The 26,864-nt window shown below is 41.2% G+C and overlaps 1 protein-coding gene across 3 annotated transcripts in view; it reads left to right on the top strand.

The window, feature by feature from the left end:
• Positions 1–26,864, top strand: part of USH2A (usherin) — a 1,021,568-nt gene that overhangs the window by 702,437 nt on the left and 292,267 nt on the right. For all 3 annotated transcript variants that reach the window (XM_056568336.1, XM_056568335.1, XM_056568334.1), the window contains 4 exons: positions 4,181–4,344; positions 11,153–11,362; positions 15,381–15,583; positions 19,655–19,767. In XM_056568336.1, the coding sequence (XP_056424311.1) occupies positions 4,181–4,344; positions 11,153–11,362; positions 15,381–15,583; positions 19,655–19,767 (690 nt within the window). The remainder of the gene's footprint in view (positions 1–4,180; positions 4,345–11,152; positions 11,363–15,380; positions 15,584–19,654; positions 19,768–26,864) is intronic.

Below are 26,864 nucleotides of genomic sequence, written 5' to 3'. Positions count from 1 at the left end.
AAGCCCGGGAAACTATTAGACCCCTGATTGGTGCACTCCTTCCCCCCCACCCATGGGACATACCACTATAGTTACCAACAAGTTTTTACAGGCGGGGGAGGGGGCTAAAAAACATTGCCTGTATATTTCTTAACCCCTTAACTGCTCACCAGTCAGGGGGCAAGCTAGTTATGCACAGCTTTCCCCTCCAAAGTAGGTGTAGTCTGAAGTTTCAGAATGGACACTTCCCAAAATAAACCCAAAATAAGCCTCCAAACCAACCATGAAGCAACTATAGGAAGTGGAGTCCAAGTTTTAACATAAAGGAATTAACAACAAAAGTGAGGTCAACCATGAAGCACTTATAGGATCTAAAAAGTAGGATGAAGTCAACCAAGAAGAGCTTATAGGACCTGAAAGCTGGAATGGAGACACTCAAATCACTTATGGGAAATAACGTATGATGTCAACTACAAGACAAGGCTAGGGACTAAAAGGGAGGATGAAGGCAACCATGAAGCACATATGGGAGGGTGATGGAATAGCCGTCATAGTGACAAGACTATGGTATTACAAACCTATAGGGACATCTGTGGTGTCCCAGTGCCACATTTCATACGGTACTTATTTATCTATGGGTCCCCATAGCCAGAGTCCCTAGGACTTAGTGATCTCTGTTAGTCAGTCCGCCCCTAGTCGCCTCTATTGTAGTGTATAGATTTCTAATTTGTCCATAGAATAATGTATATAGTATTATTTCAGTATGTAAATGGTTAATTACTTGTTTCCATGGTGTCGCAGGGCCTTCGGGTCATGTGATGCGTTCCAAGCCTCATTCTGGATGCGTTCCAGGCTTCACTTCCAGGTATCTCTAGCCTCATTTTGGGTTTTGCAATTTATATAGATCCTGTGATGTAAGCAATCCAATGATACCATGTAAAGTGAGTGGCAGACGTTCGGACCAATCAGAATCGCCACGCCCCCTGCCCATATAAGGGAGCTAATCTAAAAGGAAAGCAGAAGGCGCTCCATGTGCGGGATCAGTAGGTCAGGCCCATAGGGAAGGGAAACGATCTATCCCACGCCGCTTACCAGAGTTGGTTGTGTGCACACACACAACAATGGGAAGCGCCTGTAAATGCTTGTGTCCTCATCCACACCAGGCATGATGAAGCTGCGCATGCGCAGCGAAACGCGTTGCATCTAATAAACCCAACTTGATTTTATGCTACACTCCTCCTGGTTCCTCTATCCAGCGCCGATATCTCTCCAAATTGCTTATCTACCATATAAGGGAGCGGCAGCCATCTTCTCGCTCTCTTTCTCCTGGCTCTTGATGAGAGAAGACCTATATTGCAGTAATCGCAGTGAGTTAGGCCTGAGCCTTGCGACAACGGCTGAATGATCTAAATTATAGAGTGTGTCATCCCCTAAGCACTATGCAGTATCACCGGACCCAATATTTCCCCTAAATCCGGATGGATCTGCACATCTGCACATCACTCCCACATCACTATAAGTTTAATGCAAGGTCCGCAACTTCTGCCAGTCGCTAAGCAACCTAAGAACTGTTATATGAGACTGTTACTACGCATTGGATATTGCAAGCACTGCAGTAAAGTTATTCAAGTTCAAGTTAAATCTGCTTGTGGACCTTCAGTCATTTCATTGCACCTATCGCTTCTGGTAAGGGCGGCGATAGGCCGGAACATAGATTCAGCATACCAGCCCTCACCCTGGCGTCATGAGTGACAGGGTTAATATTAACCCCTCATATACCAACACCATACCATCCCTACCATAAACCCCCCAAGGGCTACCACACATCCCAAACATACAAAGTATGTTAGTACACGCAAAAAGTCCTAACAATGGTCTCTGGGTACAAGCTCTCTGCAGGGAACATCTCGGAATAAGAGAAGTGATATGGTGCAGAAACTAAAGATGGGCGTAGATACTTTGAAAATGTTGATCAAAACAATATGCAGCGTCATGTTTCAATATGTTGTAAGTTGAAACCATACTCAATATATGTCGAAACGTGTGAATGGCTGATCGGAGCAATCATAGAGGGCCCACACCTGTGTTACTGAAGTCCATGCACTCGTTGGCTGTCAAGTAGCACCTCCCTAGAGTAAAGTGTAGTACTGCACTGCTCTTTGAGAACCGCTGCCCCTTTGGGCACCAGGTCAGGTTGGATCCATTTGGTTTTTCTAGTATAATGTATGTACTGTGCAAGACTACGAAGACCCTCCTGCTCTCTGTGCTTCACGTGATTTGTAACGCCTAACAGCTATTTCTACCTTTTGTATATACGCAATTGCCTTTTCTGTGTTAGTTATCTTGTTATTTTTCTTTAAGCTCAAAGGGGTACTCCACCCCTAGACATCTTATCCCCTATCCAAAGCTGCAGCACCCCAGACATCCGGTGCAACAGAGCAAACTTCGCTCCGTGCCGGATGACTGGCGGTGCAGGTCGGAGGCTCGTGACATCACGCCCCCTCCCATAGACTTGCATAGAGGGGGCATGTCCGTGACGTCACGAGCCTCTGGCGCTGCACCTGAATCTCTAAACGAATGTCGGGTGCAGCAGGGAGATTGCGGGGGTCCTGCCACTGTGGGACCCCCGCAATCAAACATATTATCCCCTATCAAGATGTCTAGCAGCGGAGTACCCCTTTAAAGGGGTATTCTGACATCAGGTTAAAAAAAATGCTGGAGAAGCATATAGCATCGCATACCCATCTGCCTCAGTTCTGAACCAAGATGGTGGGTCTTAATCTTGTACTTCCTGGTTACACAGTTGCTCAGTACAACAATTCCCAGAATACATTGTTTTCTCTTAGCTCTTCATCACAGTCCTCCCACCCTGCCTATTCCCCTCTCAAAGTGCTCCTGACAGTTTCTTGCCCAGAGCTGTTGCAAAACATCTCATTTTACAGCAGACTATCAGACAATCACTGAAGTTGCAGCACCTGCTATTCATTCCCTGTCTGCTCATTACATCCCCCGCATTATTTTGCACAAGGTAGCATTCTGTGTACCTCATTCTTCCCTAAATATCCTTGTGTGTCTACAAGCAATTCTTCTAGGAGAGAACCGAGCACAGTTTTGGCTGTTTTCAGTAGCTTCCATAGAGAATGACTGAGTGGTGGTGCACATGTGTTTGAGATAGTGGGGGGCTTTATTGGTTGGTTCCCAATCTATCAGCTAAATAACTTTCTCTGATAGGAAAATGCCTTTAATAACTTGGGTAATTTTAGATCTTAAGGTGTTGTCTGAGGGCATAAAATTCTTTATATATGTGTGGGGCACTTTAAGAAAATAAAAACAAGTCATACTCACCTGCCCTGATCCCCTGCTGCTGCCCCATTCCACTGCCTCCCAATCTTATCTCATCACCAATTCTTTCTTCTGGTTCAAAGTCATTTCAGAAGGTACTGCCTTAGTCATTGATTGGCTGAGCAGGCAGGTCCTGCTTAGATGTCTCGTCTCAGAAACAGTACGATATGCTGAGAAGTGAGGCATGGGAGATTGTGGAACAGCTGCTGCGGGAGGTAGATGAGTATGACATTTTATGTTTAACCTGCTTCAAGCAACATATAAAGAAGGTTGTGTCCCCTGGTCATTCCCTTTAAGTAAGTTGTTTTAAAGGGGTACTCCACTCCCCAGCATTTGAAGCATTTAGTTCCGAATGCTGGTGCGGGCTTCGGGTGTCACCACGCCCCTCGTGGTGTCACGCTCCGCCCCTCATGACATCATGTCCCGCATCCACAATGCAAGTCTATGGGAGGGGGTGTGACAGCCTTGACGCCCCCTCTGAAAGACTTGCATTGAGGGGGTGGGCGTCACCTCACAAGGGGCCAAGCGTACGTCACGAGGGGGCGTGGCACTACCTGATGCCCGCACCAGCGTTTGAAACTAAATGTTCCAAAAGCTGGGGAGTGGAGTACCCCTTTAAGAGAGGCAGCCATTGGATGCCTTGGGTCCATAATTTGGATTGATTTATTGTTATTATTATTATTTATTTTTTGGGAAATGGGTTTAAAATAAAGCAGTTCAACATATACATATAATATAAAGCTAAATAAAATATATGAAACAGCTTCTTCCAGACCTGCAAGCAGAGCAGATGGGTTTTGATGCTGTTGTTTAATACATCATGAAATGGAGCCATTATTTGCTATCTCCTATTTTTCAGGTATACCTTTTATGAGTACAAGCTGATTGTGTACAATTCTGTAGGATATACATCCGGCCCAGAAGTACAAGCAACAACCCTTCCAGGCCCCCCTAAATGGGGAAGTGATCTGACTGTGAAGGCCATAAACCACACTGCTGTAGAAGCCTTCTGGACCAAACCCTGTGAGTAAAACATCATCCTTTTTACTAGAAATTTCTACATCTTGACTTGGGTTAATGGAAAATATATGGTAAGAGGAATTGGGATGGATGTAATTTTTCCGCCACGATGTCCCGTCACTGTATAACGTCCGTAATGAATTACGGGCATATACGGGTGCAAACGGGCAGTTACAAAATCCCATAGGCTGCAATGCGATTTAGTCTTGGCCGTCAGGGGTTTTGTAACGGCCGGGTTTTGCCGAAAATCGTGACGGAACATGCGACGGAACTTCAATAACTGAAAAATCACTAGGTGAAAAGAGCCTAACATAATTTTAAGTAATGTGCTGCGTCCGGGTACTACCTTTCCGAAGTGTAGAGTTGTCCTGTGGCTGAACAGTTATATTTCCAAATATCCAATATTGCATCTAAATATTGTGAGTTAAACATGTATGCTTTGTTGTTTTGTATATTACACTGCATACACCGTAGTGTTTAAAAGTGTAAGAGTTAAACATTTTGCTCTTTACTGCCACCACTGTTGGATTGTGTCTGTAAGGCTGCATGTAACTTTGGTCACATGACATTCTCTCAGAATAGTTTCTATGTAGAAACTGCTAGTAAGGTCTGAGGGAGGAGCCTTCCAAGTCCAACGCTCTATTTTTAGAGGGCTGAAACTAGGTCTGTTCAGTCTAGTGTAGCTCAGGCTAAAGCAGACGCATCCTATCTGACTCCTGCTAGGTTTTGTGAGGAAAGAAGGATTATGCTCCAGAAAGTTAAACAGATTTGTATCCAGCTTTGGAAAGATGAAATAAAAACTTTCTCTGCACGCTATACCTGGTGTCTGAGGTGAGTGCTCCGACGAACTCTTTCTTCTGCTGCTGCTAGATTTATAAATTACTTCTATACAAAATCTTAATCTATCTTAATCCTTTCAGTACTTTTGAGCTTCTGAAGTTGAGTTGTTCTTTTCTGTCTAACTACTCTCTGATGACACGTCTCGGAAACCGCCCAGTTTAGAAGCAAATCCCCATAGCACACCTCTTCTACTCTCTGCAGTTCCCGAGACAAGCAGAGATGTCAGCAGAGAGCACTGTTGCCAGACAGAAAACAACAACTCAACTTCAGCAGCTGATAATTATTGAAAGGATTAAGATTTTTTAATAGAAGTAATTTACAAATCTGGTTAACTTTCTGGAGCCAGTTGATATATATATAAAAAAAAAGTTTTTTTCCTGGAATACCCCTTTAAGTTGTTTCACTGATTCTTAGTGTCCAGAGGTCTCATTCTTGCATTTTTCATATGGGAATATCTTCCCTAATAAAAGATCAGAGGGAGTCACAAGGGAACACCAGAGCAGCTGCACTACCCTGTAACAGGACATATACAAAAGACTACTACACCCAGCATAATCATTTTTTATTTCCTGTGGCTACTACATACCTTTGTGTCTGAAAGGTTCCAGTTCCAAAAGTTTCAAGGGTTTACAGGGGGACCAATAGGGTTATCCAGCCACAAAGCCAACCGTGACTACAATAAAGATTCTACCCCAAGGGACTACAGCCCTCAGTTGCACTAAACTACTATACCCATCCTTCTTGAGGGTGCTATCAATCTACAGTATCTAACTATCTATCTACTCTACTCTTTATCTGTCTGTCTATCTATCAATCTATCTATTTATCTATCTTAAAAAAAAAAAAAAAAAAATATATATATATATATATATATATATATATATATTTATCCTATATCTGTATTTCTATCTACTGTATCTATCTATATATCTGTCTGTCTATCTAGCTATATAATTATATTTATCTCATATCTATCTATCTATCTCATATATTTCTATCTCATATCTATCTATCTATCTCATATCTATCTATCTATCTCATATCTATCTCTCATATCTATATATCTCATATCTATCTATTTATCTATATGTCTATCTAGATATATTATATAATATTTCTCATATCTATCTATCTACATGTCTCATATCTATCTATCTATCTATCTATCTATCTACATGTCTCATATCTCTCTCATATCTATCTATCTCATATCTATCTATATATCTCATATCTATCTATCTATTTATCTAAGATGCAGAAAATGTAGCAGCACACCCAGTAGTAAAGTGCAAAAATTGGGATTTATTGACCCATATCAAATGCGACGTTTCAACGGCATCCCGCCATCTTTTTCAAGCATGATACACAGGTTACAACATCCACATTATATCAGGTGTGTAATTAACAAACAATCAAGTATAAAAAGTGTTATAAAAAGTGATCAAACGTACAATCATAAGAATAGAGTGTATACAGAATATAAAACATATGAGTGACAAACCAATTCAATCATGACATAAATATATATTAAATACAAAATATATAAAATAAGTGTATATTGATATCCCTAGGTCAAAGTCCACAGGTGCGCCAAATCGGCAGTGAATTAAAAACAATTAAAAACATGAATTCTACCTTGAGACAGATCCACATACTCCTGAATGCCCATAGACGCCATAACGGCGTTGTTCACTTCCGCATCGGTATCCAGCAGTCATGTGATCATCACCTGATCACACACGTCACATGGGCTTCACCGGCTTCAGCCAGCCGGTTCGGCGCATGCGCACATACTGTTGTATATCGTGCAGAGTATTAATATACAGTAATAAAGGTTCTAGAGGTGATGATTTCGAGAATTAATAGTCTAAATACCATACATAAGACTCTTGCCGATGTCAATGCACACATTGCTGTGAGCTCCTGCGTCCTCCCCAACACTCCGGAAAACGCATGTAAACCGCAACACGATGTGTACAGAGACATAACTACCGTATATACTCGAGTATAAGCCGAGTTTTTCAGCACGATTTTTCGTGCTGAAAACACCCCCCTCGGCTTATACTCGAGTGAACTCCCCCACCCGCAGTGGTCTTCAACCTGCGGACCTCCAGAGGTTTCAAAACTACAACTCCCAGCAAGCCCGGGCAGCCATCGGCTGTCCGGGCTTGCTGGGAGTTGTAGTTTTGAAACCTCCGGAGGTCCGCAGGTTGAAGACCACTGCGGCCTTCAACATCATCCAGCCCCCTCTCACCCCCTTTAGTTCTGAGTACTCACCTCCGCTCGGCGCTGGTCCGGTCCTGCAGGACTGTCCGGTGAGGAGGTGGTCCGGTGGGATACTGGTTCCGGGCTGCTATCTTCACCGGGGAGGCCTCTTCTAAGCGCTTCGGGCCCGGCCTCAGAATAGTCACGTTGCCGTGACAATGACGCAGAGGTGCGTTCATTGCCAACGTACTTCTGCGTCATTGTCAAGGCAACGCCTCTATTCCGGGCCGGAAGCGCGGAGAAGAGGCGCCCCCGGTGAAGATAGCAGCCCGGAACCACTATCCCACCGGACCACCTCCTCTCCGGACAGCCCTGCAGGACCGGACCAGCGCCGAGCGGAGGTGAGTACTCAGAACTAAAGGGGGTGAAAGGGGGGCTGGATGATGTTGAAGGCCGCAGTGGTCTTCAACCTACGGACCTCCGGAGGTTTCAAAACTACAACTCCCAGCAAGCCCGGACAGCCGATGGCTGCCCGGGCTTGCTGGGAGTTGTAGTTTTGAAACCTCTGGAGGTCCGCAGGTTGAAGACCACTGAGGGCGAATGATGAGAAGAGGATGATGAAGGGGGGGTGTGGGGATGATGAAGGGGGGTGGGGATGATGAAGGGGGGGTGTGGGATGATTACAAGGGGATGATGAAGGGGGGATGTGTGGGATGATAAGGGGATGATGAAGGGGGGATGTGTGGGATGATAAGGGGATGATGAAGGGGGGATGTGCGGGATGATAAGGGGATGATGAAGGGGGGATGTGTGGGATGATGACAAGGGGATGATGAAGGGGGGATGTGTGGGATGATGACAAGGGGATGATGAAGGGGGGATGTGTGGGATGATGACAAGGGGATGATGATGAGGATGTTAATGAGGGGTCTGGATGATGACAGGGGGGGATGAGGTATTTCCCACCCTAGGCTTATACTCGAGTCAATAACTTTTCCTGGGATTTTGGGTTGAAATTAGGGGTCTCGGCTTATACTCGGGTCGGCTTATACTCGAGTATATACGGTAAGTAGATTAGTAAGAATTAATGAAAGAATTATTGAAAAAACAATTTATTATGTTAGTTTAATTAGTGAACTAATATAGGTGGGTTTCCGACACGTCCCACCGAATAACCGGTAGAACGCGTCGAAAACGCATCCACCTATAGGAAGTGTAAAACAAAAAAGATTAAATAGATGTGAAAAAATAAATAAATGTGAAAAAAATAAATAAAAATTGTGGGAATATTTTATAACCCAGTGTACGTGAGTGTAAAAATTAATACGGTAATGATAATGGTAATGTAGAAATGTGAAAATATAAATAATAATAATTAAAAAAATAAAACATAATAAATAATAAAAAATTGATAATTGATATGATGTCTCGCTGATGTGAAAACACATCGTGGATCATAGATAAGTATTGTGTCAGAATGGTGTACAAATAATGATCCTAACAATATTGTGTAAAGGATCAAGGAAAATAGTGTCAAGGTGATGTTATATTTATCTAGAATTTATAATAGACTTATTGGATATCCCCTCTAACTATTAGTAGATATACTGTATAGGTATATATCCTCTGACTAATAGTTAGAGGGGATATCCAATAAGTCTATTATAAATTCTAGATAAATATAACATCACCTTGACACTATTTTCCTTGATCCTTTACACAATATTGTTAGGATCATTATTTGTACACCATTCTGACACAATACTTATCTATGATCCACGATGTGTTTTCACATCAGCGAGACATCATATCAATTATCAATTTTTTATTATTTATTATGTTTTATTTTTTTAATTATTATTATTTATATTTTCACATTTCTACATTACCATTATCATTACCGTATCAATTTTTACACTCACGTACACTGGGTTATAAAATATTCCCACAATTTTTATTTATTTTTTTCACATTTATTTATTTTTTCACATCTATTTAATCTTTTTTGTTTTACACTTCCTATAGGTGGATGCGTTTTCGACGCGTTCTACCGGTTATTCGGTGGGACGTGTCGGAAACCCACCTATATTAGTTCACTAATTAAACTAACATAATAAATTGTTTTTTCAATAATTCTTTCATTAATTCTTACTAATCTACTTAGTTATGTCTCTGTACACATCGTGTTGCGGTTTACATGCGTTTTTTCGGAGTGTTGGGGAGGACGCAGGAGCTCACAGCAATGTGTACATTGACATCGGCAAGAGTCTTATGTATGGTATTTAGACTATTAATTCTCGAAATCATCACCTCTAGAACCTTTATTACTGTATATTAATACTCTGCACGATATACAACAGTATGTGCGCATGCGCCGAACCGGCTGGCTGAAGCCGGTGAAGCCCATGTGACGTGTGTGATCAGGTGATGATCACATGACTGCTGGATACCGATGCGGAAGTGAACAACGCCGTTATGGCGTCTATGGGCATTCAGGAGTATGTGGATCTGTCTCAAGGTAGAATTCATGTTTTTAATTGTTTTTAATTCACTGCCGATTTGGCGCACCTGTGGACTTTGACCTAGGGATATCAATATACACTTATTTTATATATTTTGTATTTAATATATATTTATGTCATGATTGAATTGGTTTGTCACTCATATGTTTTATATTCTGTATACACTCTATTCTTATGATTGTACGTTTGATCACTTTTTATAACACTTTTTATACTTGATTGTTTGTTAATTACACACCTGATATAATGTGGATGTTGTAACCTGTGTATCATGCTTGAAAAAGATGGCGGGATGCCGTCGAAACGTCGCATTTGATATGGGTCAATAAATCCCAATTTTTGCACTTTACTACTGGGTGTGCTGCTACATTTTCTGCATCTTGGATTATCTGAGCTGTCTGCGATTGGGACTGCTATCCTTGCTTGCACCCCAAGACTTCTAGAATACGTGGTTGTGCTGCCTACCCTCTACATTGATATCTATTTATCTATACGTCTATCTAGATATATTATATAATTATATTTCTCATATCTATCTATCTACATGTCTCATATCTATCTATCTATCTCATATCTATCTATCTATCTATTTATCTATCTACATGTCTCATATCTATCTCATATCTATCTATCTACCTGTCTATCTATCTAGGTAGAAACGAAGAACACTGCAGCACTCCAGAGTTTTGTAGCAAAATCTTGTGAAAAATGTATTCCATCATAGGTGCAAAGGCAACGTTTCGGCTGCAGGCATGCAGCCTTTTTCAAGCTTTTTTGGCTTGAAAAAGGCTGCTGCTTGCGGCTGAAACGTTGCCTTTGCACCTATGATGGAATACATTTTTCACAAGATTTTGCTTCAAAACTCTGGAGTGCTGCAGTGTTCTTTGTTTCTACATGAAGTCCGGAGATCCGTGAGTGAGTTGTGACCAAGGTCCAGGTCTCCCACTGAATTGCACCCACCTGAGGCTCACTTCGGTTTTTGGTGTGCTGCTTTTTCTTGCTTTTTGTCTATCTATCTATCTAGACCAGCGGTCTTCAAACTGGGGCCCTCCAGATGTTGCAAAACTACAACTCCCAGCATGCCCGGACAGCCAACGGCTGTCCGGGCATGCTGGGAATTGTAGTTTTGCAACATCTGGAGGGCCGCAGTTTGAAGACCACTAATCTAGACATATCTGTCGTTCTCTACAGTGAAACATATATATTTTCTACATAACTAACACTGAAAATGTATTTCTTTCCAGCCGTACAAGATCTACAAGGAGATGTCGATCATTACACCCTGGTCCTACAGTCACCCACATATAACCGGTCGCTGACGTTCCAGGCGAATGTGAACCGAGCAGTGATTGGCGGATTACGCCCAAACACCGACTATCACCTCTATGTGGAGGTCTCCAATGGGCCGCACAGTATCAGCAGCGGCTGGGCACATGTGACCACCTTAGATGGAGGTTAGCACTTTATTCAATCTGAGAAGTAAATGGATTGATCTTGCAAGGTTGTAACAGTCATCTTATTAAACCGGCGGAAAAAAGGGGCTAAAATGTTGGAATGCTTAAGTGCATCACTGAGTTCAGAAAATAGATCGATAAAAGGGTCTCCAGAGAAAGGAGCGGATCTGTGTGTAATAGTGACTATTACCCCGGCCTCAGCCTAGCCCCCTCACAGAGCAGGACAGTCAATAAATGGTTAACTACAGGCCAATCATTATTTGTATTTAAGATTTCTTCTGCGAGGAAACATGTCAAAAGAGATAGATAGGAGACAAATAGATAGATAGATATGAGATAGATAGATATGAGATAGATAGATAGATATGAGATAGATAGATAGATATGAGATAGATAGATAGATAGATAGATAGATAGATAGATAGATATGAGATAGATAGATATGGGATAGATAGATAGGAGACAAATAGATAGATAGATAGATAGATATGAGATAGATAGATAGATAGATAGATAGATAGATATGAGATAGATAGATATGGGATAGATAGAGAGATAGAGAGATAGATATGAGATAGATATGAGATAGATAGATAGAAAGATAGATAGATAGGAGATAGATAGATAGATAGGAGATAGATAGATAGGAGATAGATAGATAGATAGGAGATGGATAGATAGGAGATGGATAGATAGATGGATATAAGATAGATAGATAGATAGATAGATAGATAGGAGATAGATAGATAGATAGATAGATAGATAGGAGATAGATAGATAGATAGATAGATAGATAGATAGATAGATAGATAGATAGATAGGAGATGGATAGTTAGGAGATGGATAGATAGGAGATGGATAGATAGATGGATATGAGATAGATAGATAGATAGATAGATAGATAGGAGATAGATAGATAGATAGATAGATAGATAGGAGATAGATAGATAGATAGATAGATAGGAGATAGATAGATAGATAGGAGATAGATAGATAGATAGGAGATAGATAGATAGGAGATAGATAGATAGATAGATAGATAGATAGGAGATAGATAGATAGGAGATGGATAGATAGGAGATGGATAGATAGGAGATGGATAGATAGGAGATGGATAGATAGGAGATGGATAGATAGGAGATGGATAGATAGATGGATATGAGATAGATAGATAGATAGATGGATATGAGATAGATAGATATGAGATAGATAGATAGATAGATAGATAGATATGAGATAGATAGATAGATAGATAGATAGATAGATATGAGATAGATAGGTAGATATGAGATAGATAGATAGATAGATAGATAGATAGATAGATAGATAGATAGATATGAGATAGATAGATATATAGATATGAGATAGATAGATATATAGATATGAGATAGATAGATAGATAGATAGATAGATAGATATGAGATAGATAGATAGATATGAGATATATAGATAGGTATGAGATAGATAGATATGAGATAGATAGATAGATAGATAGATAGGTATGAGATAGATAGATAGATAGGTATGAGATAGATAGATATGAGATAGATAGATAGATAGATAGATAGATATGAGATAGATAGATGGATATGAGATAGATAGATATGAGATAGATAGATAGATAGATATGAGATAGATAGATAGATATGAGATAGATAGATAGATAGATAGATAGATAGATATGAGATAGATAGATATGGGATAGATAGATAGGAGACAAATAGATAGATAGATAGATAGATATGAGATAGATAGATAGATAGATAGATAGATATGAGATAGATAGATATGGGATAGATAGAGAGATAGAGAGATAGATATGAGATAGATATGAGATAGATAGATAGAAAGATAGATAGATAGGAGATAGATAGATAGATAGATAGATAGATAGATAGATAGGAGATAGATAGATAGGAGATAGATAGATAGGAGATGGATAGATAGGAGATGGATAGATAGATGGATATAAGATAGATAGATAGATAGATAGATAGGAGATAGATAGATAGATAGATAGGAGATAGATAGATAGATAGATAGATAGATAGATAGGAGATGGATAGATAGGAGATGGATAGATAGGAGATGGATAGATAGATGGATATGAGATAGATAGATAGATAGATAGATAGATAGGAGATAGATAGATAGATAGATAGATAGATAGATAGATAGGAGATAGATAGATAGATAGATAGATAGATAGGAGATAGATAGATAGATAGGAGATAGATAGATAGGAGATAGATAGATAGGAGATAGATAGATAGATAGATAGATAGGAGATAGATAGATAGGAGATGGATAGATAGGAGATGGATAGATAGGAGATGGATAGATAGGAGATGGATAGATAGGAGATGGATAGATAGATGGATATGAGATAGATAGATAGATAGATAGATGGATATGAGATAGATAGATATGAGATAGATAGATAGATAGATAGATAGATATGAGATAGATAGATAGATAGATAGATAGATATGAGATAGATAGGTAGATATGAGATAGATAGATAGATAGATAGATATGAGATAGATAGATATATAGATATGAGATAGATAGATATATAGATATGAGATAGATAGATAGATAGATAGATATGAGATAGATAGATAGATATGAGATATATAGATAGGTATGAGATAGATAGATATGAGATAGATAGATAGATAGATAGATAGGTATGAGATAGATAGATAGATAGATAGATAGATAGATAGGTATGAGATAGATAGATATGAGATAGATAGATAGATAGATAGATATGAGATAGATAGATGGATATGAGATAGATAGGTATGAGATAGATAGATAGATATATAGATATGAGATAGATAGATAGATAGATAGATATGAGATAGATAGATAGATAGATAGATATGAGATAGATAGATGGATATGAGATAGATTGGTATGAGATAGATAGATAGATAGATAGATAGATAGATAGATAGATGGATATGAGAGATGGATAGATAGATAGATAGATATGAGATAGATAGATATGAGATAGATAGATGGATATGAGATAGATAGGTATGAGATAGATAGATAGATAGATATGAGATAGATAGATAGATATGAGATAGATAGATATGAGATAGATAGATTGGTATGAGATAGATAGATAGATAGATAGATAGATGGATATGAGAGATAGATAGATAGATAGATAGATAGATGATAGATAGATATCCTCCTATCAAATAATATGCTTGGTTTAGTTTCTCTCCAGTCGTAGCATATGCAGCCGGCTCATCTTAATCTCCTGACTTTATAAAAACTCATTATATAGAAGTATAATATCGTATAATACCGTATATTATCATTACCTCCCCAGCAAGTGTTCCAGGTCATTAAAAAACCTCCTTAACTAAGGATCCTCATTTCCTCCTTGATATGAAAGGTGACCACCATCTTTTTTTTCCTGTTTGCAAAATAGCCATAAATCCCTTCCCAGCTGACATGGTAAGGAAACATTTGACCCGGTCCTCTCGGCCGCCCCTCGGTTAAGCGCCGGGAATGTAATTTTTAAATGAGACCTGGGTATTAAGTACTGAGCGATCATCAACACTTTAGATCATTTACCTAACGATAATGCCGTCCTATTGCTGGAAGTCATTTACAGGGTGACACGTCTAATGTTCCTTGGGTCATCTGCAATTCCGCTCCACCATTACGTGGCTATATAACGGCTTTCCGCGCCGCCTCATTGTGATTGGGATGGGACCGGGACTGTATCAATACCACAATTGATAGTTAATCTGATTTTAATAGAGAATATTCCATCGGTCACACATGGGTGTTGATATTATGAAGGGTTATTATAGTCATGTGGTTATAATAAGTGGTTGTGGTGATCAGCGAGCGGCGGGGGGAGCCTGGTCGTCGGACGGCAGGCCACATTGTTATACATTTTTTTGAAGCCTGGATACTAATATGCATTTGGTTGCACAAGGTCTTTCCCGCAGACAGCTGGAGCGTACTCACATTCTTCCATTAATTCCAGAGCCTGAGGGTCTGCTCCCTCCAGAGGTTGTGGTAATCAACAGTACAGCTGTACGTGTCATCTGGTCGTCCCCTTCCAATCCAAATGGCGTTGTCACAGAATATTCCGTCTACGTGAGTAATAAGGTCTACAAGACGGAAAGAGAGACGCCTTATGCCTTTATAGTGGGAGACCTGGCTCCATATACAGTGTACAGTATACAGGTATGTCAATAGAGAAGGATTCCGCTAATACACGGGAAAAATCACATGGTTCAATGTCAGATGTAGCTAGGGTTGCCGCCTTTCTTGCAAAAAAATAAATTAAAAAAATACCGGCCATGCTAATTTGCATAATTTATTTTATATGCGTGACATCACAGGATACACATATGTGGGGGAAATTTGGTCCTATTCTGACCACCCCTATAACTTTTTTATTTCTCCATATACGGGGATAATAGTACCATTTTTGTTTTGATGGGACTTTTTGATGTTTTATTTTTTTTTTTAGCAAATTTGGGAGTTGTCGTTAGTTACTAACTACAACTCCCAGCATGCCCTAATATGTGGCTCAGCAGCTGCCCCAAAATTAAAGGGGTATTCCGGGGAAAAAACATCTTATCCCCTATCGAAAGGATAGGGGATAAGATGTCTGATCGCGGGGGGCCGCCGTTGGGACCCCCCCGTGATCTACCTGCAGCAGCACGCATTCGATGCGTAGCTGCGTCTGCAGTTTCGGAAACCGCCGGGCTTCCGAGACGGGGACGTGACGTGACGTCATGCCACGCCACGCCCCCCTCCATTCATTTCTATGGGAGGGGGCATAACGGCCGCAAAGCCCCCTCCCATAGACATGAATGGAGGGGGGATGGCCTGACATCACGTCCCCGTCTCGGAAGCCCGGCGGTTTCCGAAACTTAAGACGCAGCTATGCATAGAATGCGGGCTGCTGTAGGGAGTTCCAGCGGCGGGCCCCCCGCGATCATGCATCTTATCCCCTATCCTTTCGATACGGGATAAGATGTTTTTTGCCCGGAATACCCCTTTAAATACAACTCCCAGTATTTTGCACTATTTAGTAGTACATAGTATAGGTCAGTGTTTCCCAACCAGGGGTGCCTCCAGCTGTTGCAAAACTACAACTCCCAGCATGCCCGGACAGCCGTTGGCTGTCCGGGCATGCTGGGAGTTGTAGTTTTGCAACAGCTGGAGATGCTCTGGTTGTGAAACACTGGTATAGTATATGGTGCAACATTCCGGGAGTTGGAGGATTGGTTGGATAAATACCGGCCATTGCATTTCCGGTATTTTTAATATAAAAATACCCGCAGGGTGGCCAAAATACCGGCTGGGCCTGTAAAATACAGGCCAGGTGGCAACCCTAGTTGTAGCAGAGCTGAGTTTGTCATCAGCTTAGTTTAATCTGCAATCATACAGTAGAAGTGCCTACATTTACACCAATGACCAGATTTATTAACAGGACTTACAGTCTGGGGAAGGTGGAAACAATATCCAATATATGGCTGTTTTCTTCCAAACACAGTGTAATACCTGTCCACAGATTGTAGGGGGTATTGCAGCTCTGGTCCCTTAAAAAAAGCACTTTTTTGTTCTTGCACATATCATGTACACTCACTAGCACTAGTCATAAAGCATCATCGGCATGGCCAATTCATTACTGTAACTGGGTCGTGTGATCACCAGTTTTACCCGCAGTAAATTAGATGGGTCTAGGTGTGACTTTCTGTGAACTACAGGATGACATCAATACCTATCAGATTCCTTCCTGCTAGCTCCCAGACCCCTCCCCACCCAGATCTGTACACTGCTGCTGCAATCTCTATGGGATCAGGATATATAGTATGTATACACCTTGGCTGCCCAGGCATGCTGAAGTTGTAGTTCCACGGTACTGTAACATGTCAGAATATTAGTATGTTCTTATCTTATAAAGTAATTGTGCAGTGAATAACCCAGAGTCACCCTGGGGCAAGTGGATGGTGACTGTATATTGGTGGTTGTAGTGTTTGTCGTCACCCAGGATGTTTTCACAGTGGGACCTCTGGCTTGTGTACACTTTGCTGATTTGACACAGCAGTGGAGAAGTCTCTGTGACACCAGGTCATAAGGTGACACCAGTCACCCATTGGTCACAGCCACCAATAGCCAAAACACATAAGGAAAAGTAAATTATTACAATATGCAATATTGTATTGCAACCATGACTAAAAGGAAATGTGGGGAGCAGGAAATGGAAGGAAAAGGGGTGAGGGACTAAAGGAAGTGGAGGGCCTGGTCGTAGCGGCCCCTACCTGATAACCCTAATTTTGGTCCCTAAATCTAAGGGCGTCCTACCTCGCCTAGGAATAGGGGTAGATTAAGGGACCAACAGTAGGGCATCCGCATACAGATTTACCAAATAAACTGAGATAACATTGACACAAGAAAGAAATATCTCTTGTATACAATAATTAATTAGTGAGAAAGTCCCACTTTTTAGCTGTAGTGCAGGAATGCACTATGGGGGATGATAGGAAGATAATGCCCTTCTCTAGCCTTGTGCTGATATTAGGAAAAACTTCATTAGTTGCCTGCGAGTGGATACATTGGGTAGTAACATATTTACAGAAGTTGAGCTGCAGTGTCCTATGGCAGGATGCAGCCACAAAGCACTGGTCTAAAGCCTGTGCAGGTACAGAGAATGAAAAGAGGATTTTATCCTCTCTTATCACTCCTTCTAAGAGGTTGTAGAATATATCACTCCTTTTCTGAGGCAGTAAAGCAGCTTGTGATCTCCAAAGGCCTCGTTCACATTGTCGTCGGACTCCGCTATTCGGAGTTCTGTCGGCAATCCGGCCAGAGTCAGGAGTTTAGCAGAGAAAAAAATAGTGCAAGCTCTATTTTTTCCCCCGCTAAAATCCTGTAAAATTACCGGGTCACCGACAGACTCCATGTAAGTGAATGGGGTCCGTCATGACCCGGTGGTAGCCTTTTGCCTCCAACCCATTTCTGGGTCCGATCAGACCCTTAACTGGTCGGATGCAAATGGCCGTGTGAATCTAGCCTTAGATAGGACTTGAGAGTTCCTTCTACCTAAGTATATGTAGCAGTGTTTGTGTGTGGGTCGTTTTTACAAGCATTTATGAAAATTATGCTAACTCTATAACTTTGCTATGTATTATCCAGCACTTACATTGAGTTAGATGTCAGATACCAGGAGATTCCAAGATTATTCCCAGCAGAAATCATGTAAAATGCACAGTACAGCAGGAGAATAGAGTGTGCCCAGGTTGTACACAGATTAGAGGACATGTGGAAAAGCAAGATGGCTGCTACCAGCATGGAGAGGGGAGGATCTATATTACATCACAGATAGGATACAGGGAGATGGCAAATGTAAAGTGGCAAACATACAGTGATAGCAGTACAATGGGGGTATTCCCGAGTTCTGACATCACAAAAAGTCCATTTGTTTTGGGGGTCTTATTCCTGTACTTCCTGGTTGAGCAGTTGCTCAGTGCTACAATTCCCAAAATCCATTGCTTTCCCTCAACTCTTAACCACAGTCCTTGCTCCCTGCCTACTACCCTCCCAGCACTAGTGCAAGTTCCCCACTCAGAGCTTTTGCAGAACCTCTCATTTCACAGCAGATTATCACACAATCTGTGAGAATACAGCACCTGCTATTCATTTCCTGACTGCTCCTCTGCCTGTGGCATTGTTCTGCACAAGACAACATTGTATAAACCCACCTCATTCTCCATAAATATGCCAATAATTATGGATATGTTTATAAGACAGGGGGATGGTGATGTAGCTGTAGGGGCTGGTCAGAGGTGATGACATCACTAGGTGGGGTGGGGCTACACATCATGAACAACATCCAGTTACACCTCCTGAGATAGCAGATAATAATGTGTCATCTTGGGAGAGACGGAGAATCTTAAGGACTGCTGAGACAACACTACACTGACAATGAGAGGACTACACAACTTTCTGTCAGGGATAAATCATGTAAAAACATGTGGAAGTCAGTACAATGAGGGATAACACTATACTAGTAAGTTATATATCTTGGGGTAATAGTCTTATGTAAGTAGTTTTCCAAAAGTCGTGGGACATGACAAGTTTACACTTGCCATTAGATGGCAGCAAAATGGAAAGTTCTCATTGTTCACCATGCGATATGTCATTACTTCATAGGAATTGGAATACCCCTTTAATACATTTTATTGAATGGGGTTATAGCATTTCTTCGATTACTATTGAGTCAGTGCTTTGTATTCTCTTTAGGTTGAAGTTTGCACTACATATGCCTGTATAAAGAGCAACGCTACACAAGTGGCAACCGTTGAAGGATTACCAACAAGCATACCTTCTCCAACTATACTGAACGTCACTGCCAGGTAAGTGGTAGGGGAAAATCTTGAGCGTGCTTCATCGAGGGATAGTAGAGGTGGGGTGAATTATGAGCGTCCTTCATCGACTGATAGTAGAGGTGGGGTGAATTATGAGCGTTCTTCATCGAGGGGTTGTAGAGGTGGGGTGAAACATGAGCATCCTTCATTGACTGATAGTAGAGGTGGGGTGAATCATGAGCGTGCTTCATCGAGGGGTTGTAGAGGTGGGGTGAATCATGAGCGTGCTTTATTGAGGGGTTGTAGAGGTGGGGGTAAATCATGAGGATCCTTCATCAAGGGGTTGTAGAGGTTAACATTTTTTTTTGTTTGTTTTTTTTGCTTGTTTTACATAGTAAAACTCTATATGTCCTGTACACCCTGGCTGTCTAGTACTCGGCGCACCTGAGTCTCATCCTGACTATGAGGCGAGTGCAGGAGCTGCGCTTGCTTCCTAGACCATAGGTCTCGTTGCTAATATTGCATATCAGCAATCATGATGATGTTTGCAATTGACCCATCAGATGCCGTGATGAGCAGTGATCATAGAATCTTAACTAATACCAGCCAGCCCTCAGCTGATTCCTGTAGCTTGGGGCAGGCGTTAATAGCCAACATGTGGCGACTGCCGCGGCTGGCTACCAATACTTTAGATCGCCGCTGTCAAAGTTGACAGCGCATCTAAAGGGACATTTAAACCATCCCTGGTGGTCCAGTGGGGTTGATCGCCCCCCCCTGCAGCACGATCGCAGGTGGGGCCATCCACTGCTGAGGTAGCTGGAGGGCTTACCTCTCCTTCCATGCTGGCTGCTGCGCTGTAGCAGGACCAGGCTTTATCAATCGAGCGCAGAGCACACAGATCAATGTGGTTCTATGAAACCACGTTGATCTGTAAGAGGAATCTAATAATTCCTCCTAAAAGTTCCCTAAGGGGACTAAAAGTGTGAAAAAAAAGTTAAATTAAAAGTTAACCACCCATTAACCCCTTCCTTATTAAAAGTTTAAATCACCCCCCTTTTCCCAAATTCCATATAAAAAATATGTAACCATAATAAAAATAAACATATGTGGCATCGCTACAAGCATAAATGTCTGAATATATAAAAATATATTGCTCATTAAACCGCACGGTCAATGGCGTACGCGCAAAAAAATTCCAAAATAGCGTATTTTTGGTCACTTTTTATATCATGAAAAAATGAATAAAAAGTTATCAAAAAGTCCGATCAGTACAAAAATGGTACCACTAAAAACTTCAGATCACGGTGCCAAAAATGAGCCCTAACACCGCCCTCTTCGCGGAAAAATAAAAAGTTATATGGTTCAGAAGATGACAATTTTAAACGTATTAATTTTCCTGCGTGTAGTTAAGATTTTTTCAAGAAGTAAGACAAAATCCAACCTATATAAGTAGGGTATCATTTTAACCGTATGGACCTACAGAATAAAGATAAGATGTCATTTTTACCGAAAATTTACTACGTAGAAACGGAAGCCCCCAAAAGTTACAAAATGGTAATTTTTGTCGCGCAATGATTTTTTTGTTTCGATGTAGATTTTTGGGTAAAACGACTGATGTCCTTACAAAGTAGAATTGGTAGTGCAAAAAATAAGCCATCATATGGATTTTTAGGTGCAAAAAGGGTTATAATTTTTAAAAGGTGAGGAGGAAAAAACGAAAGTGCAAAAACTGAAAAATGCTCGGTCCTTAAGGGGTTAAATCACCACCCAAAAAATAAAATAAATAAATATATTTGGTATTGTTGTGTGTGGAAATGTTTGATCTATTTAAATACAATGTTAATAATTCCACAAGGTGAACAGTGTAAACATAAAAAAAAAACACCAAACTCAAAAATCGCAGATTTTTGGTCACATCACATCCCAAAAAAAAACAATTAAATGTAATCAAAAAGTCACATATACCCAAAAGTGGCACCAGTAGTAATAGTAAAATATTAGCCATCATATGGCCCTGTAAGCAGAATAATAGGAAAGTTATAGGGGCAAGAATAAGACTACTGTATTTTAAAGATATTTTTTTAAAGCAATATAATAATAGAAAAGCATGTAATGTAATTATGGCTATCATTTAAATCATATTGACCCACAGAATAAAGGGAACTGCGTAAAATCAGAAACCTCCAAAAATGTTTCCTTTCAATTTCCCGCCAAAAATAATTTTTTTTTTGGGTTACACAATACATTTTATGGTAAAATTAAAGGTGTCTTTACATAGTACAATTGGTCACACTAAAAAACAATCCTTAATATGGTTTTGTGGATAAAAAAAAAAAAAGGGTTAGAGCTCTGAAAAAAGGTGAGGAGGGAAAAAACGAAAATGTAAAAATGAAATTTGACGGTGTCCTCAAGGCCAAAATGGGCTGTATGCTTAAGGGGTTAAAGGAGTACTCCACCCCTAGGCATCTTATCCCCTATCCAAAGGATCCCGCCATCTCCCTGCTGCACCAGGCCTTCGTTTATAGCGTCGGGTGCAGTGCCGGAGGCTTGTGAATTGACGGCCACTCCCTGCTCGTGACATCATCATTTTTATTTGTCCTATACGGGGATGTATGAGGGCTCATTTTTTCTGCCCCGATCTGTAGGTTTTAACAGAACCATTTTCGTTTTGATGTGACTTTTTGATCGCTTTTTTTTTTCATTTAAATGTGGGAGTTGCAGTTAGTAGCTAACTACAACTCCCAGCATGCCCTGATACAGCCTGTGGCTCAGCAGCTGCCCCAAACGAGAACTGCAACCCCCAGTATGTTGGACTATATAGTAATATATAGTATGGGTCAGTGTTTTCCAACCAGGGGTGCCTCCAGCTGTTACAAAACTACAACTCCCAGCATGTTGGACTATATAGTAGTGTATAGTAAAGATCAGTGTTTCCCAACCATGGGTGCCTCCAGCTGTTGCAAAACTACAACTCCCAGCTTGTTGGACTACATAGTAGTGTATAGTATCGGTCAGTGTTTCCCAACCAGGGGTGCCTCCAGCTGTTGCATAACTACAACTCCCAGCATGTTATACTACATAGTAGTATATAGTATAGGTCAGTGTTTCTCAACCAGGGGTGCCTCCAGCTGTTGCAAAATTACAACTCCCAGCATGTTGGATTATATAGTAGTGTATAGTATCGGTCAGTGTTTCCCAACCAGGGGTGCCTCCAGCTGTTGCAAAACTACAACTCCCAGCATGTTGGACTACATGGTAGTGTATAGTAAAGATCAGTGTTTCCCAACCATGGGTGCCTCCAGCTGTTGCAAAACTACAACTCCCAGCTTGTTGGACTACATAGTAGTGTATAGTATCGGTCAGTGTTTCCCAACCAGGGGTGCCTCCAGCTGTTGCAAAACTACAACTCCCAGCTTGTTGGACTACATAGTAGTGTATAGTATCGGTCAGTGTTTCCCAACCAGGGGTGCCTCCAGCTGTTGTATAACTACAACTCCCAGCATGTTATACTACATATTAGTATATAGTATAGGTCAGTGTTTCTCAACCAGGGGTGCCTCCAGCTGTTGCAAAATTACAACTCCCAGCATGTTGGACTATATAGTAGTATATAGTAAAGATCAGTGTTTCCCAACCATGGGTGCCTCCAGCTATTGCAAAACTACAACTCCCAGCATGTTGGATTATATAGTAGTGTATAGTATCGGTCAGTGTTTCCCAACCAGGGGTGCCTCCAGCTGTTGCAAAACTACAACTCCCAGCATGTTGGACTACATGGTAGTGTATAGTAAAGATCAGTGTTTCCCAACCAGGGGTGCCTCCAGCTATTGCAAAACTACAACTCCCAGCATGTTGGACTATATAGTAGTGTATAGTATCGGTCAGTGTTTCCCAACCAGGGGTGCCTCCAGCTGTTGCATAACTACAACTCCCAGCATGTTGGACTACATAGTAGTGTATAGTATAGGTCAGTGTTTCTCAACCAGGGGTGCCTCCATCTGTTGCATAACTACAACTCCCAGCATGTTGGACTATATAGTAGTGTATAGTATAGGTCAGTGTTTCTCAACCAGGGGTGCCTCCAGCTGTTGCATAACTACAACTCCCAGCATGTTGGACTACATAGTAGTGTATAGTATAGGTCAGTGTTTCTCAACCAGGGGTGCCTCCAGCTGTTGCAAAACTACAACTCCCAGAATGTTGGACTATATAGTAGTGTATAGTATAGGTCAGTGTTTCCCAACCATGGGTGCCTCCAGCTGTTGCATAACTGCAACTCCCAGCATGCCCGGACAGCCAACGGCTGTCCGGGCATGCTGGGAGTTGTAGTTTTGCAACAGCTGGAGGCACTCTGGTTGGGAAACACTGGTATATGGTCCAACATTCCTGGAGTTGGAGGATTGGTTGGATAAATTCCGGCAGGGTGGCCACCCTACCTGGCACAAGTATTATATCCGCATGATTAATTCACAATACATCTGCATTCACTCGGATAGGTCGACTGCTTTCCTATCATGTTGGTCTTGGAAATGTGTATGGAAATGATATTGTGAGTTCCACTGGGGACAGGGACTGGTAGGTGCCGGATCAATAACCACAATTCACAGTTTATAGTGGACATACAGTATATTCCTCACATTTATCCTTCATTACTCCTGCACAATGCTATGTAGATTTAGCTGCGGCGGAGTCCATAGCACGAGGTGTCGGTATAGGATGACTTCATTCTGTGGCTTTGTTAACATTCCCTTCCCCACATGTCATATTACCATCAACTCTTCGGATATCCCCAAAGATTACTAACTGCAGATCGATTGCCCTGACAAGCCTGGCCGTGGCCTACACGTGCCCTGGCTAGTTCATTTATTTGCCATGGTGGATTTGCTAGAGTGGAATTTAATCAATAGATAATTCATTAATTCTGATCCTGAAGTATGAAGGAAGCGGCGGGTGTAAAAGTGTCCGTCTCCCTTTAACTCTGAAAATAATATTATACTGTAATGTATTATGTATGAGGCTATGTACAGGGCAACCTCTGCTAAAATACAGGAGGGCCAGGTGTTGTGTATATGCAAATAGATAAATACATAGGAGATAGATAGATAGATAGATAGATAGATAGATAGATATGAGATAGATAGATAGATATGAGATAGATAGATATGAGATAGATAGATAGATATGAGATAGATATGAGATAGATAGATAGATAGATAGATAGATATGAGATAGATATGAGATAGATAGATAGATAGATAGATAGATAGATAGATAGATATGAGATGGATAGATAGATAGATAGATAGATACAGTCATGACAGTAAATGTTCTCACCCCTGAATTTTTTTAAGAAAATTAAGTATTTCTCACAGAAAAGGATTGCAGTAACACATGTTTTGCTGTACATGTGTTTATTCCCTTTGTGTGTATTGGAACTAAACAAAAAAAGGGAGGAAAAAAAGCAAATTGGACATAATGTCACCAAACTCCAAGAATGGGCCGGACAAAATTATTGGCACCATTAACTTAATATTTGGTTGCACACCCTTTGGAAAAAATAACTGAAATCAGTCGCTTCCTATAACAATCAATAAGCTTCTTACACCTCTCAGCCGGAATGTTGGACCGCTCTTCCTTTATAAACTGCTCCAGGTCTCTCTTATTGGAAGGCGCCTTTTCCGAGCAGCAATTATAAGATCTCTCCACAGGGGATCAATGGGATTTAGATCTGGACTCATTGCTGCCACTTCAGAACTCTCCAGCACTTTGTTGCCATCCATTTCTGGGGGCTTTTCAACGTATGTTTGGGGTCATTGTCCTGCTGGAAGACCCAAGATCTCGGATGCAAACCCAGCTTTCTGACACTGGGCTGTACAGTGCGACCCAAAATCCATTGGTAATCCTCAGATTTCATGATGCCTTGTACACATTCAAGGCCCCCAGTGCCAGAGGCAACAGAACAACCCCAAAACATCATTGAACCACCATATATCACTGTAGGTACTGTGTTCTTTTCTTTGTAGGCCTCATTCCGTTTTCGGTAAATAGTAGAATGATGTGCTTTACCAAAAAGCTCTTTCTTGGTCTCATCTGTCCACAAGACATTTTCCCATAAGGATTTTGGCTTACTCAAGTTCATTTTGGCAAAATGTAGTCTTGCCTTTTTATGTCTCTGTGTCAGCAGTGGGGTCCTCCTGGGTCTCCTGTCATAGTGTTTCATTTAATTTAAATGTCGACAGAAAGTTCACGATGACACTGATGCTCCCTGAGCTTGCAGGACAGCTTATATATCTTTGGAACTTGTTTGGGGCTGCTTATCCACCATCCGGACTATACTGCTTTAACACCTTTTATCAATTTTTTTCTTCCGTCCACGCCCAGGGAGATTAGCTACAGTGCGATGGGTTGCAAACTTCTTGATAATGTTGTAGTTTTGGAACAGTTGGAGGCACACTGGTTGGAAAATACTGAGTTAGGTAACAGAACCTAACTGAAGGTTTTCCAACGAGTATGCCTCCAGCTGTTGCAAATGTACAACTCCTCAGTCAGTATATGCTGGGAGTTGCAGTTTTGAAACAGCTGGAGGTTTGCTCCCCCCCCCATGTGAATGTACAGGGTACATTCACACGTGCAGGGTTACAGTAAGTTTCCTGCTTCAAGTTTGGTCTGCGGTACATTTTTCGCTGCAGCGCAAGCTCCTAGCGGGAAACTCACCATAACACGCCAGTGCGAATGTACCCTAAAAACATTACACTACACTACCACATAATAAAGAGTAAAACACTACATATACACCCCCTTACACTGTCCCCCCAATAAAAATGAAAAACGTATCGTGCGGCAGTGTTTCCAAAACGGAGCCTCCAGCTGTTGCAAAACAACAACTCCCAGCATTTCTGGACAGCCACTGACTGTCCAGGCAGGCTGGAAATTTAGCAACAGCTGGAGGCACCCTGTTTGGGAATCACTGGTGTAGAATACCCCTATGTCCACCCCTATGCAATCCCTAATTTAGTCCTCAAATGCGCATGGCGCTCTCTCTCTTCAGAGCCCTGTTGTATTTCAAGAAAACAGTTTAGGGCCACATATGGGGTATTTCCGTACTCGGGAGAAATTGCACTACACAATTTGGGGGGCTTTTTCTC

This window comes from Hyla sarda, chromosome 3 (genome assembly GCF_029499605.1).
Source record: "Hyla sarda isolate aHylSar1 chromosome 3, aHylSar1.hap1, whole genome shotgun sequence".
Classification (NCBI taxonomy): Eukaryota; Metazoa; Chordata; class Amphibia; order Anura; family Hylidae; genus Hyla; species Hyla sarda.
Note: the sequence above shows the minus strand (reverse complement) of the source record. Positions and strands in the feature narration are given on the sequence as shown.